At 35.4% G+C, this 18801-nt stretch overlaps 1 protein-coding gene across 1 annotated transcript; it reads left to right on the top strand.

Annotated features, from left to right (window-relative positions):
* The first annotated feature begins 17653 nt into the window (after positions 1–17653).
* LOC110149732 (olfactory receptor 8U3) lies at positions 17654–18613 on the top strand. Its single transcript, XM_020912311.2, has one exon. It carries the CDS (start codon positions 17654–17656, stop codon positions 18611–18613), a length of 960 nt encoding a protein of 319 aa, XP_020767970.2.
* The last annotated feature ends 188 nt before the right edge of the window (positions 18614–18801 follow it).

The following is an 18801-nucleotide window of genomic DNA, read 5'->3' as shown; positions in this document are numbered from 1 at the left end:
GGAGAATCCCATGGACAGAGGAGCCTGGCGGGCTAGAGTCCATGGGATTGCAAGAGTCAGACACAATTTAGTGACTAAACTACCACCACATATATATACACATACATATGCGTATATACAAACACACACACACTTACACATAAGCACATACATAAAATGTGACGTGAAAGCTGTTTTCCGCCATCCATTTGTTTTTCTCTTGCTGGAGGCAAAACCCAGCTTCTGAAAGGTGTGTTTCAACTAACTTACCTTCCTAAGCAGACAACTTAACAGAGCTACTGGCACTACAGCTCACCATTCTGGCAAAAGAATGGAAAAAAAAAATGAAATATTGGTCTGAACATCATTTGCCCATTTCCATGATGGTAATATAATAACTCTAGTCTCACTTTGGTTTTCCATGATAAATATTAAATTGGATATTTTAGAGGTAATTAGCAGAAATTTTGATATTGAGTTACTTTTCTTTGAGCATACATTGAAATCAGGCTTATTTTCTTATATTTCTTCTTTGTAATAAAAGGAAAAAATGCAAAACCCACACAGACTTATCAATTCTGAAAAAGGGGAAAAAAAAACACCTCCCTATTTTGTGAATTACTTTCAGTCACAACTGTCTCTTTTTTACATTTTTTTTAAGCCATCAAAAGTTTCTCCTAAGAGAAAGGCAACACTCACACATACAAATGCTCTTCTTCCTTAGGAATTGGCTTCCACAATTTCATCAATAGTGTTTTCTCCTAAAGGAAACCCAAGTCTTGGGCAGAAGTCAAAGAGGATATTTTATTTGGGGTGGGCTAAGAAAGTATTTCATTATTGTGTATACATGTCAGCTTCATCCAGTTGGAGCAGAGTTAGACAGGGTCATCTACTTTCCTTTAAATTGTGAAAAGTGTAGAGACTTGGAAAAGGAGGATTATGAAAATGACTGACAGTGCCTCTTAACCCATCAGGTTGTAGAAGAAATCTTCCCCTGAAAGTTGAAATACCCAGGGTACCTGAATGTGTAAAGCAGGCCTTTATAAAGTACAGTCTCCTTTCCTTGGGGAGTTAATTCCTAATATTCCCCAGAGATGACTGCACCAGTTTCACTGATGCTCCAGGGTTCAACTGTGATTAGAAAACTTCAATTAGAAAAAAAAATTAGCCTATAAAGACAAAGGTAACAATAGGTCTTATTTTAAACTAGAATGATGTCATCATGAAAAGACTAATCCTTGATTCAGTTCAGTTGAGCCACTCAGTCATGTCCAACTCTCTGCAGCCCCACAGACTGCAGCATGCCAGGCTTCCCTGTCCGTCACCAACTCCCAGAGCTTGCTCAAACCCATGTCCATCAAGTCAGTAATGCCATCCAACCATCTGATACTCTGTCAGCCCCTTCTCCTCCTGCCTTCAATTTTTGCGAACCTCAGGGTCTTTTCTAGTGAGTGAGGTCTTCTTAGTATCAGGTGGCCAATGTATTGGCATTTCAGCTTCAACATCAGTCCTTCCAATGAATATTCAGGATTGATTTACTTTAGGATAGACTGGTTGGATCCACTTGCTGTCCAAAGAACTCTCAAGAGTCTTCTCCAACACCACAATTCAAAAGCATCAGTTCTTCAGCACTCAGCTTTCTTTATAGTCCAACTCTCACATCCATACATGACTACTGGACAAACCATAGCCTTGACTAGATGGACCTTTGTTGGCAAAGTAGTGTTCCTGCTTTTTAATAGGCTGTCTAGGTTGATGATAGCTTCTCTTCCAAGGAGCAAGAGCCTTTTAATTTCATGGCTGAAATCACCATCTGCAGTGATTTTGGGGACCCCCCAAAAAGTCTCTCACTGTCTCCATTGTTTCCCCATCTATTTGCATGAAGTGACTGGACCGGATGCCATGACACTTGTTTGGTGAAAGTTGAGTTTTAAGCCATCATTTTCACTCTCCTCTTTCACTTTCATCAAGAGGCTGTTTAGCTCTTCACTTTCTTCCTTAAAGGTGGTAAAATCTGCATATCTGAGGTTATTGATATTACTCCCAACAGTCTTTATTCCAGCTTGTGTTTCATCCAGCCTGACATTTCTCATGATGTACTCTGCATATAAGTTAAATAAGCAGGATGTCAATATGCAGCCTTGAAGTACTCTTCCTGATTTGGAACCAGTGTGTTGTTCCATGTCCAGCTCTAACTGATGCTTCTGTACCTGTATACAGATTTCTCAGGATTCAGGTCAGGTAGTCTGGTATTCCCATCTCTTTAAGAATTTTCCACAATTTGTTATGATTCACACAGTCAAAGGCATTAGCTTAGTCAGTAAAGCAGAAGTAGATGTATTTCTGGAACTTTCTTGCTTTTTTCTATGATCCATTGGATGTTGGAAATTTGATCTGTAGTTCCTCTACCTTTTCTAAATCCAGTTTGAACATCTGGAAGTTCACAGTTCACAGACAGTTGAAGCCTGGCTTGGATAACTTTGAGCATTACATTACTAGCGTGTGAGTTGAGTGCAATTGTGTGGTAGTTTGAGCATTCCTTGGCATTGCCTTTCTTAGGGATTGGAATGAAAATTGACCTTTTCCAGCCCTGTGGCCACTGCTGAGTTTTCCAAATTTGCTGGCATATTGAGTGCAGCACTTTCACAGCGTCATCTTTCAGGATTTGAAATAGCTCAACTGGAATTCCATCACATCCACTAGCTTTGTTCATAGTAATGCTTCTTAAGGCCCACTTGCCTTCACACTCCAGGATGTCTGGCTCTAGGTAAGTGATCATGCCATCATGATTATCTGGGTCTTGAAGAGTTATTTTGTACAGTTCTGTGTATTCTTGCCACCTCTTCTTAAAATCTTCTTCTTCTGTTGGGTCCATATATTTTCTGCCTTTTATTTAGCCCATCTTTGCATGAAACGTTCCCTTGGTATCTCTAATTTTCTTGAAGAGATCTCTAGGCTTTCCCATTCTTTTGTTTTCCTGTGTTTCTTTGCACTGATCACTGAGGAAGTCTTTCTTATCTCTCCTTGCTATTCTTTGGAAATGTGCATTCAAAATGATATGTCTTTCCTTTTCTCCTTTGCCTTTAGCTTCTCTTCTTTTCTCAGCTATTTGTAAGGTGTCCCCAGATAACTTTTTCGCATTTCCTTTTCGCATTTCCTTTTCTTGGGGATGGTCTTGTTCACTGCCTACTGTACAATGTCACGAACCTCCACCCACAGTTCTTTAGGCACTCTATCAGATATAACCCCTTGAATCTATTTGTCACTTCTACTGTATAATTGTAAGGGATTTGATTTAGGTTATACCTGAATGGCCTGGTGGTTTTCCCTACTTTCTTCAATTAAATCTGAATTTGGCAATAAGGCGTTTACGATCTGAGCCACAGTCAGCTCCCAGTCTTGTTTTGCTGACTGTATAGAGTTTCTCCATCTTTGGCTACAAACAATATAATCAATCTGATTTCAGCATTGACCATCTGGTGATATCCAAGTGTAGAGTCTTCTCTTGTGTGATTGGAAGAGGATGTTTGCTATGACCAGTGCATTCTCTCAGCAACACTCTGTTAGCCTTTGCCCTGCTTCATTTTGTACTCCAAGGCCAAATTTGCCTGTTACTCCAGGTATATCTTAACTTCCTACTTTTACATTCCAGCCCCCTATAATGAAAAGGACATCTTTTTTGGATGTTAGTTCTAGAAGGTCTTGTCAGTCTTCATAGAACCGTTCAACTTCAGCTTCTTCAGCATTACTGGTCAAGGCATCGACTTAGTTTTCTTTGATTGTGATATTGAATGATTTTCCTTGGAAACAGAGATTATTCTGTTATTTTTTGAGAGTGCATCAAATACTCTTGTGGAGTATGGTAGCTACTCTATTTCATCTAAGGGATTCTTGCCCTCAGTAGTAGATATAACATCATCTGAGTTAAATTCCCCCATTCCAGTCCATTTTAGTTCACTGATTCCTAAAATGTCAATGTTCACTCTTGCCATCTCCTGTTTGACCACTTCCAATTTGCCTTGATTCATGGACCTAACATTCCAGGTTCCTATGCAATATTGCTCTTTACAGAGCAATTGGTGATTCCATCACCAGTCACATCCACAGCTGGGTCTTGTTTTTGCTTTGGCTCCGTCTCTTCATTCTTTCTGGAGTTATTTTGCCACCAATCTCCAGTAGCATATTGAGCACCTACCAACCTGGGGAGTTCGTCTTGCAATGTCCTATTTGTTTGCCTCTTCATACAGGTTATGGGGTTCTCAAGGCAAGAATGCTGAAGTGGTTACCCTTGATTATGCATGTCCAGTTCAGTTGCTTCAAACAAAACACACACACACACACACACACACACACACACACACACACATGTGGTAGACTATTTAAATATCCCAACTATTGCTTATGCATCATCATCATTTGTTTACATCTGTCTCTTCCATTCCCTGTGATCATCCTAGTTGAAGGGATTCTGATTCAAACTATTTGCTTTACATCTACTAACTGGGTTTTTCACCTAGATGTTATAAATTCTAAGCTGTTTTCTTTATTCTTTGCTACATGTAGCCCTAAGAACAATAAATACCCTTTGTCTACATCATATGTCATTAACATTCAACTTTTAAAATTACACAGCATTAATTTCTTTTGTGACATGAGGCAAGAATCTAAGCTATTGTTTTTCCACACTAATTTCCCTAAAATTATTAATTAAATAATCCATCTCTTTCTTACCAATTTATAATTAACAAGACTTTAACAATATCAACTCATTTACTAAAATAACTCAATAAAATCCATGAGCTCAGAGTTTTAGAAAACTTGATAGGTATAGGGCATTTTTATATATGCATCACTTTATGAAAAGAAAATATTTTTTTCAGAACATAAAGTACAGTTGACACCTGAACATCATGGGTTTGAACTGCGTGGATCCACTACTATGCCATTTTCGTTTCAATAAATACTACTACAGTCCAACTCCATCCAAAGTTGTTTGACTCTTCAGATGAAAAACTGCATATCTCCTGCAAAGTTAAGGCAAATTCTCCAGCCAGTGGAGTTCATGTCCCTAATCCTACATTGCTCAAGGGTCAAATGTATATGTATGCATCATAATAATATTTGATATACAGAAAAATATGAAAAATAAACTGTATAAATCATCCACTACATGCAACTACTCTTTAGGTTTGAATACAACTTATTTTTCCTTCATGTGTTATGTACTTTATTAAAGTATGCTCATAGAGTATATGATGATTTACTACTTTTAATGTCCCCCCCCCTTTTTTTTCCCAGCAAGTCAGTCGTTCATCAATATCCAGGGGGGAATGGTTGCAGGACACCTCTCCTCTCTCCCCACCAAATGCAGGGGTGATCAAGTCCCTTATACAAAATGGCATAGCATAGCACAGTTGTCCCTCCATTCAGAAATTCTGCATCAGTGGATTCACCAACCATGGCTCCAGGATGAATTGCCAAATTCAGGATCCACAAATATAAAAGTCTGATGATATATCAGGATTCTGGGCTTCCCTGGTGGCTCAGATGGTAAAGAATCTGCCTGCAGTGCAGAAGACCTGAGTTCAGTCCCTGGGTCGGGAAGATCCCATGGAGAAGAGAATAGCAACCGATTCCAGTATCCTTGCATAGAAAATCCCATGGACAGAGTAACCTGGTAGACTATAGTTCACAGGGTTGCAAAGTGTTGGACACCAGTGACTAACACTACTATTACTACAATATCAGGATTTTATATACCATGTAAGATTCTTTCCAAAATATGTTTCTGATAGACTGTAATATATCCAATTTTAATATTTTGTCACTTTTCTAATTAGTAAAATGCTTCCCTGGTGGCTCAGTAGTAAAGAATCCACCTGCCAATACAGGAGACACGAGTTCTATCCCTGGGATAGATTCCAAGGAGAAGGAAATGGCAGGAAGATCCCCTGGAGAAGGCAATGGCAACCCACTCCAGTATTCTTGCCTGGAAAATTCCATGGACGGAAGTTGCTAGCTGACTACAGTCCACGGACATGACTTGTGACCGAAAGAGTCGGACATGACATAGTGACTAAACAACAACAAACTAGAAAATAATAATTCTATAATAAATTCTCTTTGAGTATAACAAATTTGAGTCTAACAAATAAATAATATATAACAATAAAAGTAAAATAATAATCCATATTAATTTATTATATATTAATATACAACAATATATTATTTTATTATATATTTAATTATTATATAATTGCTATACACAATATACTGTTATTTAATTATAAATATAAACAATTATATTTACATTATATTGTAATATTTTATAGTTATATAACAAATATACTATATATAATATATTTTATAATTATGATATTTACTATATTGACAGATAATGATGTGTTATGCATCATTATATGTTACATATTATAATATATATTATATTATATATTATATAATTTATATAGTATATATAGTATATATATAATATATAGTATATATAATATAAATATATATTATAATATATAACAGATGATATGTAATATATCATTATCTGTCAATATATTAAATATATATATAATATATATACTACATGATATAATATATGTCATAGGGTTTATAAATTTATGTAGTATATATAATATATAATATATAATATATAGTATATATATAGTATATAGTAAAGCATATAACATATAATGATACATAAAATACTATTATATTTTAATATATTAAATATTATAATTATATTATAATATATATATATTAATATATATTTAAAATATATAGTATATATAGTATATTTTATAATATATATCATATATTCTTATATATTATATGCATTATAAAATATTTAATTATAATCTATATATTGTTTATATTTTTATATGATATATATTTTTATATATTATACAATATATTTATATATTATTATAATGTATACTTATATATTCATAACTATAAAATTTCATATTATACTTATTTAAATTTAAATTATAAATATAAAATATAATGTATCATAAATATATTATATTATATATAACATAATAATGTATAATGTAATACATAATATTTAATAATATAATTATTATATGATATATTATATTATATAAATATAAATTGTTACATTTGAAATATTATTAATATATAAGAGATTATATCACTATATATCATATATTATATATTTAATTATATATAATTATATTGTTATAATATAGTTAATTGTAAAAATATATATTATATAATAGTATATAATATATTATAATATATTATATATAGTATAATTATATCTATATACAATTAACTATATATAATTGTATACAATTATATTTATAATAAATTTATATACATAAATTATATAAATATTTATATATTCATTTATAAGTTTATAATAAATATTTATAAATAACATATAAATAATATATAAATAATATATAATATATTTATTTAATAATAAATATAAGTATTGTATTGCATATTTTATTTTACAATATATGTTTATAATATATAGATTTATAACTTTATTAATTATAATAATTATATTATTATTCATGATAACAGAAATAATAACAATTAATATGATAAATTCTCTGAGTATGCAAATTTGAGTATAAGAAATTACTCAAGATTAGTTTAGAATGATCAAATATTTTTTAGATTAAACTGAAAAATAGAAATGTTGAGTAAGACAGTAAGTCTACTTTAAAACTTTTTGCTGTTGTTGTTCAGTCACTAAGTTGTGTTCAACTTTTTGACCCCGTGGACAGTAGCATGCCAGTCTTCCCTGTCCTCCGCTATCTCCAAGAGTTTGCTCAAACTCATGTCCATTGCGTCAGTGATGCCATCCAGCCATCTCATCTTCTGTCACCTCCTACTTCTGCTCTCAAACTTTATCAGCATCATGGTCTCTTCCAATGAATTGGCTCTTCGCATCAGGTGGCCAAAGTACTGGAACTTCAGATTCAGCATCAGTTCTTACAATGAATATTCAGGGTTAATTTCTTTTAGGATTAACTGGTTTGATCTCCTTGCAGTCCAAGGACTCTCAAGAATCTTCCCCAGCATTACAATTTGAAAGAACAAATTATTTGGCCCTCAGTTTTCTTTATAGTCCAAACCTCTCATCTGTATATGACTACTGGAAAAAAGAATTAGCCTTATACTTACTTTACTACAAAATTATCTTTTTTGCACCATTGTTCTTTGCAAAGTTGTTTGTGTTTGTATGCTGCCTCTGTGTATGTCCTCCCTCCTCTCATGAAATCATTCCAATCAGCCTTTTATTCCCGTTATTCTATATAAAGTCTACTTAACAAGATATGAAGAACTGACTCATTGGAAAAGACCCTGATGCTGGGAAAGATTGAGGGCAGGAAGAGAAAGGGGTGACAGAGGATGAGATGGTTGGATGGCATTACTGACTCAATGGACATGAGTTTGAGCAAACGCCTAGAGATGGTGAAAGACAGGGAAGCCTGGCATGCTGCAGTCCATGGGTCTGAAAAGAGTCAGACACGCTTAGGGGCTGATCGACAACTCCTTCTCCTCCTGTTTCCACAGGCCCTGCTCTATGTCTGAGTCTCTCTATGTCTGTTCCTGCCCTGCAGATAGGATCCTCAGCACCAGTTTTCTAGATTCCATATAGATGCAGTAATATATGATATTTCTTTTTCTTTTTCTGACTTATTTCGTTCTGTATAGCAAGCTCTATGTTCATCGACATCACTTCAAAACTTTTACAGGGGTCCAGAGAACTGGGAATAATTAGGCTGTTTATGGCTCTCTGACTACATTTATCTTAATTCTTCCCCCTCCTCCCATTCCATTCTTTCTTTCTTTCTTTCTTTCTATCTATCTATCTATCTATCTATCTATCTATCTATCTATCTAATTTAAAATATTTTGGGGCATGCCAGCTTGTGTGTGTGTATATTCTAGGCTCCTCTGTCCATTGGATAATCCAGGCTAGGATACTGGAGTGGGTTGTCATGCCCTTCCTCAGGGGGATCTTCCCAACCCAGGGATCAAACCCATGTCTCTTATATCTCCTGCACTGGCAGACTTGCTCTTTCCCACTAGAGCCACCGGGAAGCCTCCATGTTTGCATTTGCTCCCTCTGCCTAGGATACCTTTCTTCGACATCTCAACCTTTGAACCCCTGGACACTTTCACAGTGTGAAATGTGAGAACACTAAAGTTAGATTATCTAGGCCTAAATTCTGGCTTTGTTGGTGTGCCATGACAATACTTATTCATATAACACACTGTGTTTTGTTTTCAACATCTTTGAAACAAAAATGGACAAAGTAACTGCTTCTGGTGTGGCTTTGAGGATTAAATGTGTGTGTAAACTATGCAAATATAAAGGATGTAAATTGTGTAAAAGATCTAGAATCATGTCTATATTATCAGAAATGTCACATCAGCATTAATTACTAGTACACTACTTCTCTTCTTTAACTTACATTTTTCCCCCAATATCATTTATCATTATACCAAACTTTTAGTTGGTTTGTTTCTTCGTCTTCTCTGTTATTTATCATGTGGGAAGAAGTTTTGGTCTCTTATCAGTCTCTCTGTATGTATTTTTTGACACAAATTGGAGGCTCAATAAAGATTCCCAACAGAACTGTAAGAGTTTGCATTTTTTCTGCACTAATATTAATCATCATCTATATAGTTTTCACTTGCCAAGCTCATTCTTTAGAAATGATAGTTTTTCTTTGATGCCTATTGCTTTTATGCCATTGCTGTGGTTTAGTTGCTATGTCACTTCCAACTCATTTGCAGCCCTAAGGACTGTAACCCACTAGGCTCCCGTGTTCATGAGATTTTCCAGATAAGAATCTGGAGTGGGTTGCCATTTCCTTCCGCAGAAGGTTTTCCTGACCCAGGGATTGAACTCGTGTCTCCTTTATTGGCAGGCAGATTCTTCCTCACTGAGCCGCCAGGGAAGCATTAAATCTTTAGCAAATTGTATGTTAATCATTAGTAAAACTTAAATTTACTAATAATTAAACAAACATAAAAGAGGAAACATACTTTGAAAATAATGAGATTGGTTTTTTGGGAGTCAAACTGCCAAAACTTTTTGAGAAATTCATTTATTGCTCAACAATAATTTATTAAGTCCCCAGTTGTGTCAGGAACTACAGATAAAGTGGCTAAAAAATGACTCCATTTAGTTATGTTTTCTTTTTTGTTGTTGTTTTTTTTAATTCCTAAATCAAGTTACATAAGGCTTTTTATTTTTTTTACCCAGTTTTTGGTACTTAATATCTAGTATACCTAGTTTCAATCTTTCTTATTTAACTACGAAGGAGGATATGGCTATTCATGAATAATTCTCTACATATACCTTCATTTGTATTCTTTTAGCTTTTATTTGGGCTTCCCTGGTAGCTCAGATGGTAAAGCATCTGCCTGCAATGTAGGAGACCCTGGTATTAAACACACACATACACAATTATTTCTCTGATACTTTTAAGCTGAAAATTTGACTTATTCCTTGAAGCAAGTTTTTTATTTGTTTTCACAGAGTAAGTTGATTTGACAGCTTCCCAAGTAATGATAAAGAATCTGCCTGCCAGTGCCAGGAGACACAAGACGCAGGTTCAATCCCTGAGCTGGGAAGATTCCCTGGATTAGGAAATGATAACCTGCTCTGGTATTCTTGCTTGGAAAAGTCCATGGACAGAGGAGCTTGGCAGGTTACAATTCATGCAGTAACGAAGAGCTGGACATGGCTGGATGCTGGGCACTGGTGCTGACTGGACTTCATTTGATACCTTCATATCTTGTTTTCATCATCATAAGATCTTTGTGCCCTGTCTAATTTCTAGAAAATGATCAAACCATAAATATGAGCATTTTAATCATATATTGGTTCATAATTTCTATTCTAGAGTTATGAAGAAACCAAAACTTTGTCTAATTATTGCAGCTCGCACACTATCACCTAATCCAAACTATGCACGCATGGTATATGGCATCTCACATGGGTAGTACATATATTTTACATTTGCTATTTCAATCCTATCTCCATCTGAGTTAGCTTTTACCTAGCTGACTCTTTAGGATTATTTTTTTTTAATTCAGGGAAGTATTAAACCCATTGGTATCCTTTAATGCATTCTAGCAGGACCTTCCCTTATATGTTAAAAATATGAATTACGAAAAAAAATTGTAGCAGCATTGAATTTGAAAAAAAAAAAAATCAGTGATTCTATTACCAAATTATTTGGCATTAATGAATATGAAGTATCTTTCCACAAAATTTACAAGTTCCCAAGTGCCTATTGCTTACCATAATATATGAAAGAAATTAGGTTAATATTTCCATTTCTAGTCAGGTTGCAAAAATTGAGAATATTTGGGAAAACTAAGAAAAATATATATTTTTTGTAGCTACCATTCTTTACTTGTCTATTTTAACTGAATAATTGCTGATCATTAAGTAAAGAGAAACTGAAGTCAGAGTGTGCTTAAGTGTCAGTGATGAAACTGTCTCTCTGGGTCTTATTACAAAACTCTTCCCTGCAAACAGAATTCCCTACTGTAATTGACAAAAGTAGATTTACCTTTTAATCAGTTTCAAGGAGACTTATTAAAATGATGTTTCCCAGCTTTTTCTTGGGGATGTATTAACAGAAACCAATTTCAACAAAGTTTCAACTCAGGATTAATGAATATGGGGTGCAGTTTGAGTGTGTTGAAGTAATCATCTGATTGCTCAGGGATGACACTCTCCTCAGCCTTGGAGCATCTTCCTTTGGGAGATCAAACTGCAGGCTGCAATGGGAAGCTTAGAGGTTTTGGAGCAGGATGTAGGTTTGACTCAAGCTCATCAATTACCTCCCCACACACACTTGGGAAAGTCATAAACTCTGAGTCCCAATTAAGAAAGAAATATACTACTTATAACACCAGGCACTTTTGATGAGTAAACCTTTAATGGACAGTAAATGAATTTGCAAACTGCAAATTGATGCTGCTATAATAATTGCAAGTAGAATGATAGTAATGATGATAACTGTGACTAAGATTTATTGGGTCCTAATTATGTGCCAAGCAAGGTACTAAAAAGATCTACATACTTTATATTGTTATTCCTTACAAAACATGATGATGGAGGAAAAATATTCCCATATTTTAGATAAGAGAAACTCAGATAATTTAAATAATCTGTCTCAAGTCACAGCTGATTATATCATTAGGTAGTATCAAGAATCAAGGTCTAACTGTAGAGTGGCTATATATTTCAAAATTAATGCAATCTAAAATTCTCAAGAATGTACTACTACTGTGTCCCTTTCAGAATGTCTAACAAAATTCTTGGATACTTGTGTCATCTGTAGTAGTAGTATAATAGATAGATGATAGATAGACAAATACATATATACATATGTATATCATTAAATTGTTTTAAATATCTCAACCACAGAAATCATTTTTCTTTCTTCAAATAAGAATCCCACTATAGAACCCCTTATCATACCAACATAAACCAGAGAGCAATAAACTATGAAGGTACATCTCTAAATTCTCTTGTTTTTGAAGTATACACACATCATCTATAATATGCATTTTTTAAAATTTTGAATTCCATTTTTTCTATCACATTCAGAGGTAATAACTGTAAAGGACAGTTTGAAGGTATTTATATTTTTTTTCATGTTGAAGATTTGCTGACCTGTATGATAATGGTTTTAATAAAGATGTATTAGTATTTCAAACCACAAGCTGAGACAGCTACTTACAGACTTTCAATGATTTTTATCTTTTTACTAAAAAAAAAAAAAACTAATTATCATATAATCAGGTTTTTTACTGTGGAAATGTTCAAACCTATACAAAATTGCAAGATTTGATACAATAATTTCCTCCATAAAACCTGCCAGCTTTAACATGTCTGTTCATTGTCAGATATGTTCCATCCATACCTCTTGTTGTTCAGTGGCTCAGTTCATCTCTAGGTCCATTCATGTTGCTGCAAATGGCATTATTTCATTTTTTCTTTATGGCTCAGTAGTAGTATTCTATTGCATATATTTTAATTGTAAGGACATATAGGATGGATAAACAACAAGGTCCCACTGTATAGCACAGGGAACTATTTTCAATATTCTGTGATAAACCATAATAGAAATGAACATGAAATATATATATATATATATATGCATATAGATATATGCAATATACATAATGCATGCCCAGTTACTCAGTCATGTCTACCTCATTGCGACCTCATGAACTGTAGCCTTTGGGGCATTATATATATATATATACATATATATATACACACACACACACATATATATGTGTGTGTGTGTGTGTGTATACGCAGAGATATGAATCACTTTGCTCTGCAGAAGAAATTAATGTCAACTATCCTTTAATAAAAAAATTTAAAAAAAAGAAAATGTGGCATATACATATGTAGCAATATCAGCCTTAAAAAGAAATATGTGACAACATAAATGAGCCTGGAGGATATTATAAGTAAAATAAGCCAGTTAGAGTAGGATAAACTTGCTCATTATTTCACTTATATAATGTATCTAAAATAGTCCTTCAAAGAAATGATAGAATAGTGGTTGCCAGGACCTGGGAGGAGGGGTCAATAAGAGTTGTTTAGGAAAGAAAAGTATCAGTTATAGAAGATGAATAGCTCTAGAGATCTCCTGTACAGCACTTTGTCTATAGTTTAACAATATCTTATTGTGTACTTAAAAATTAAAGTGGGTAGATGTTATGTTAAGTGTCCTTACTACAGGTAAAAAAAAAAAAGTAGAAAAAGAAAGAAAGAAACAGGGACTTCCTTGGTGGCCCAGCGGTTAAGTATCTGCCTGCCATGCAGGGGACACAGGCTCTATCCCTGGTCTGGAAAGATCCCACATGCTGCAGAGAAACAGCCTGTGCGCCACAAGCTCACAGACTTCCGAAGCCCGTGTTCCAGAGCCCGGGCTCCAGAACAAGCACAGCGCTGGAACGGGAAACCCCAACACTGCGATGAAGACCAAAAGGAATGAACTAAAAATAACGTAAAAAAGAAAGAAATCAAGGAAATCATGGTATCATAAATGACAAGAAGTGAGACAATGTACAGCATTTTCAGATTTCAGAGGGATCTAAGACTTGACAAAAGTTTATTGTGTTTATCGATCACATAATAATCATACAAGCTAGAGAGGACTGATGTCAGTGCTGTGGGGAAAACTGGGTGGAAAGGACAACGGTTAGGAGAAACCGGAAGCAGTGGATAACTTTTTCAGGAAGTTGGTCTACTGCTGTGAGTACCGTTTTCATGCACAAACATATTGTGAAATTGGTTTAAAGTTGATTTTTTACTTTGAAATTTGTGGAAAAAAAATCTGGAATTCACCATTAATGATAGCGTTTTCTTTCCTGTGCAGATTCACCAAGATAGAGACTGACATTGTGTTGAAATGGTTCTGTTTTTCAGGTAGTTTTTTGGAGTAAGTATGTTTATTTATTTATTTTTTTTAAATGTTCTGATTTACTTTCCTTTTTAAAGCAAATATCTTTTGAGCATTCACTATTTATCATAGAGTTTACTGAGTCTTTACACACATTAATACATTCAATATTCATTAAAACATAACACATGTTTTACTTGATTTTACAGTTGAGGAAGTTGAGATCTAAAAAGAATACTGACATTACCCACATTCCCATAATTTACTCAGAATTTAAATGCTGGTCTTATCCTTTCACAAAACTTGAGATCTTATTTAAATGAATGAAAGTGTATGGCCTTTTTACATTGCTGTCTTTAATACAGCCTACTTTTGCTTCTGTGGAAATTGTCTGATAAGTAAACTTGAAGTATAGTTCCTTCAGGAATACAGATGATTATATTTTCTTCAAATCCCAAGTATACTTTGTTCAGCTCATCATACTTTGAGAGAAACAGAGAAGGAGATATTACATCTTTCAGATATCTCTAGAGGTTCAAATTTAGACTCAGAGGGATCTAGGAACTATTAAATCACCCAGACAACTTTGGAATGAGTACATTTGGAGCCAGAATCATGGCTAAGCAGGTGAGTCACTTGAAGTTTGTAGGGGGAATAGTCAACTGCCCACCTGAAACTTAGCTTTCCACTAGAAACCTTTCTGCTTTATGAGCTGCAGTATTAAATGGAATCATAATACCTCTAACACCTTAACTGCATTTCTTACTTTCATACTCTGTATTTCAGTCCTTTCAACAGGACATCTATTTGTACTTCAAATACTTTTAGAAAACTTTTTAGAAGTTTGATCTCCTGAAATTTGGCTCAACTACAGTTTTCATGTTTGACTTGTCTAAACATTAGGTTCACACCAGAGCAAAATGGACATATCTGCCAGTATTGTTACACACTGGCCAGGATGGCTTGATGGATTAGGAATATGGGCTCTGCAGTCAAACAAACCCAGTTACACCCACACTGTATCATCTACTCTCCGTGTTGCTGTTGCTGTTTAGTTGCTGTCATTTCCAACCCTTTGCAACCCCATGGACTGTAGCCCACCAAGCTCCTCTGTCCATGGGATTTCCCAGGCAAGGATACAGGAGTGGGTTTCTCTTTCCTTTTCTAGGGGATCTTCCCAACATAGGGACTGAACCTGCATCTCCTGCACTGGCAGGCATATTCTTTACTTCTGAGCCACCAGGGAAGTCCCTATTCTGTGACCAAAGCTCTAAGCCTGGGTTTTCTTCATTGCTACTCAGATATGATGGGATAGAAATTTCATCAGAATGTGTTAGCAAGAAACTATGAAAAGTGAAAGTGAAAGTCACTCAGTTGTGTCCAACTCTTTGGGACCCCATGGACTTTACAGTCCATAGAATTCTCCAGGCCAGGCCAGAACACTGGAGTGGGGAGCCTTTCCCTTCTCAAGGGGATCTTCCCAACCCAGGGATTGAACCCAGGTCCCCCGCATTGCAAGCAGATTCATTACCAGCTAAACCAAAAGAATACTGGACTGGGTGGCTTATCCCTTCTCCAGTGGATTATACCCACCCAGGAATTGAACTGGGTTCTCCTGCATTGCAGCTAGATTCTTTACCAACTGAGCTGTCAGGAAAGCCCACACCACAGGTGAATTCATGTTCTGCAGTATGTACAGTATCTGTATGGATGGTGCTCAACTTCAATGGATAAATAATAATAGTATTAATAAATAAAATTTGAAATATGAAGGAATTATACACAGCAATGTCTTGAGGCTCCTTTTTTTGTTAATATTTCATTGTCCCACTATGTGGAAAATAAAGACAGGATCAAAAATAAAATCTAAATAGGCTAACATTGGACTTAGACAAACTAGTCTTGTTTTTCAAGAGCTGTCAAAAATACAAGTAATTATTCTGAAGCATTCATCAAGAACTACTATACATGCTTCCACAAAACTTCATTTACAACTCAAGGTAAGTACTTTGGATATTTTAAGCCCCTGAAATACACTGACACATGTTTATGGGAAAAGGTGTTTATATACATATAGTATAGAATAAATTATCTAACAGTCTACTTAATTAATGTTATCTCTCAGAAACAAACTACAAAATGTAGTAAACTTTTGAATTGGAAAATAATGCTGTCTCTTTAATTCCTATGCAAATAAAATGATATTTTTCCATAGATCTGATTAATTGCCTTTTAACTGACATAGCATCAAGTACTTATTTTATAAAAGTAAGTAAGTAAATCATGCAAGATCATTTTTATATTTTAAAGCTTTTGGGGCTTACACAAAATTGAAAAACAGGGAGATATAAGTGTACTTTCATTTATCTATTATGTATTTTTAACCACCACATGTGTTACCTAATCCAAGCTCACTCTGTTTACTGCAAGGCAAACCAATTAACTGTGAGTTTAGGTGTTGAGGCAAGGAATGTTGACTTTATTCAGAAAGCCAGCAGAGAAAGAAGATAGCAGACTGATATCTCAAAAGAACCATCTAATCAGGGTCCAGATGACAGGTTCTTTTATAGAACAGAGATGAGGGGAGGCAAAGAAGTAAGTTAAAAAAGGCAATCATCTCCTGGAATGGCAAGCCTTGGGCAGAGGATGTGTTAATTCCTTCCCTCCTGTAGCCATCCACAGGTAGACAGGGTCCCAAACAAATTCACTTTTGTTTAACGTTTAGGCAGAGGGGCAGGGTTTTCCGAAGTAGACCAATATGTATGAACAGTATTCTTTCAGTGAACAAATGCAACAGGAAACAAAGGTTAAAGAAAAGAAATATATCCAACATGGAGTAAGTTTTCCCTGTAACATGTACCTGGGCACCAAAACCTTGGTGGCACCCAAAACACTGGAATATTACTATTAGTTGTCTCAAGTGCTTTCTTTCAGATCCTTTTAATTTTTCATCAGCATCTTCCCATATTTTCTACATCATAAAGCAAAGAAGCACCACTGCTTTGTAAAGCTAAGTAAGGCTCAAGAAGACTACTCTGAGAGTAATAGATTCCATTTCCTGGAGCAAGAATGACATGTCATTAGAGAGCTTCAGCTACCTTTTGCCCACAAGATGGTGTGACTCACGGATAGAAGATGCTAATGATCACCTTCCCCAGCACTGGCAGAGGCCGTAGAAGGTGTCATTTTTATTCTTCAACTCACAACAAACTCTGCAAAGTCCATCAGATTAAATGGGTAAAGTAAATCTTACTTTTGTCACTGAATTCATTCTCAAGGGAATTACAGACCGGCCAGAGCTTCAGGTCCCCTGCTTCGTGGTGTTTTTGGGCATCTATCTGGTCACGGTGCTGGGCAACCTGGGCTTGATAACCTTGATCAGAATGGACGCGCGACTCCACACGCCCATGTACTACTTCCTCAGTCACTTGGCCTTTGTAGATCTTCGCTGCTCCTCTGCTATCACACCAAAGATGATGGTGAACTTTGTTGTGGAGCACAATGCTATTGGTTTCTATGCTTGTGCAACGCAACTGGGCTGTTTTCTCACCTTCATGATCATGGAGTGTTTCCTCTTAGCTTCTATGGCCTACGATCGCTATGTAGCCATCTGCAGTCCCCTGCATTATTCCACACTGATGTCAAAGAGAGTCTGCATTCGACTAGTGGCAGTTCCATATGTATACAGATTTCTGGTTGCCCTGTTCCACACCACCATCACCTTCCAACTAACTTACTGTGGCCCCAATGTTATTAACCATTTCTACTGTGATGACCTCCCTCTCTTGGCTCTGTCATGCTCAGACACACACATGAAGGAAATTCTGATCTTTGCCTTTGCTGGTTTTGATATGATCTGTTCTTCTTCCATTGTCCTCACCTCCTACCTCTTCATCATCACCGCCATCATAAGGATCCGCTCTACTCAGGGGCGATGCAAGGCTATTTCTACCTGTGGCTCCCACATGGTGGCTGTTGCTATTTTTTATGGCACGTTGATCTTTATGTACCTACAGCCCAAGTCAAACCACTCCCTGGACACAGACAAAATGGCATCTGTGTTTTATACAGTGGTGATCCCCATGTTGAACCCACTCATCTATAGTCTAAGAAACAAAGAGGTAAAAGATGCCTCCAAGAAAGTCTTGGGAAAAGGTTGTGAAACTTTCAAGATACTAAAATTAAGGAAATAATAATAATAATATTGCATTAAATGCAAAAAGAAAAATAAGTCAGTTTTCCCTTTTTGACATTGCTTGTAATTTCTTTACCAGTAAACTGAAAATGTGATTACTACTTCAACAGACCCTGATAAGTACTACAAGGACCCAGGTCAATTCTGGAAAGTCAGTTTGATTCTGAGTCCTGCTCAAGACATAGT

Source organism: Odocoileus virginianus, chromosome 10, assembly GCF_023699985.2.
Source record: "Odocoileus virginianus isolate 20LAN1187 ecotype Illinois chromosome 10, Ovbor_1.2, whole genome shotgun sequence".
In the NCBI taxonomy this organism is placed as follows: Eukaryota; Metazoa; Chordata; class Mammalia; order Artiodactyla; family Cervidae; genus Odocoileus; species Odocoileus virginianus.
This window is presented reverse-complemented; position numbering and strand designations above follow the sequence as displayed.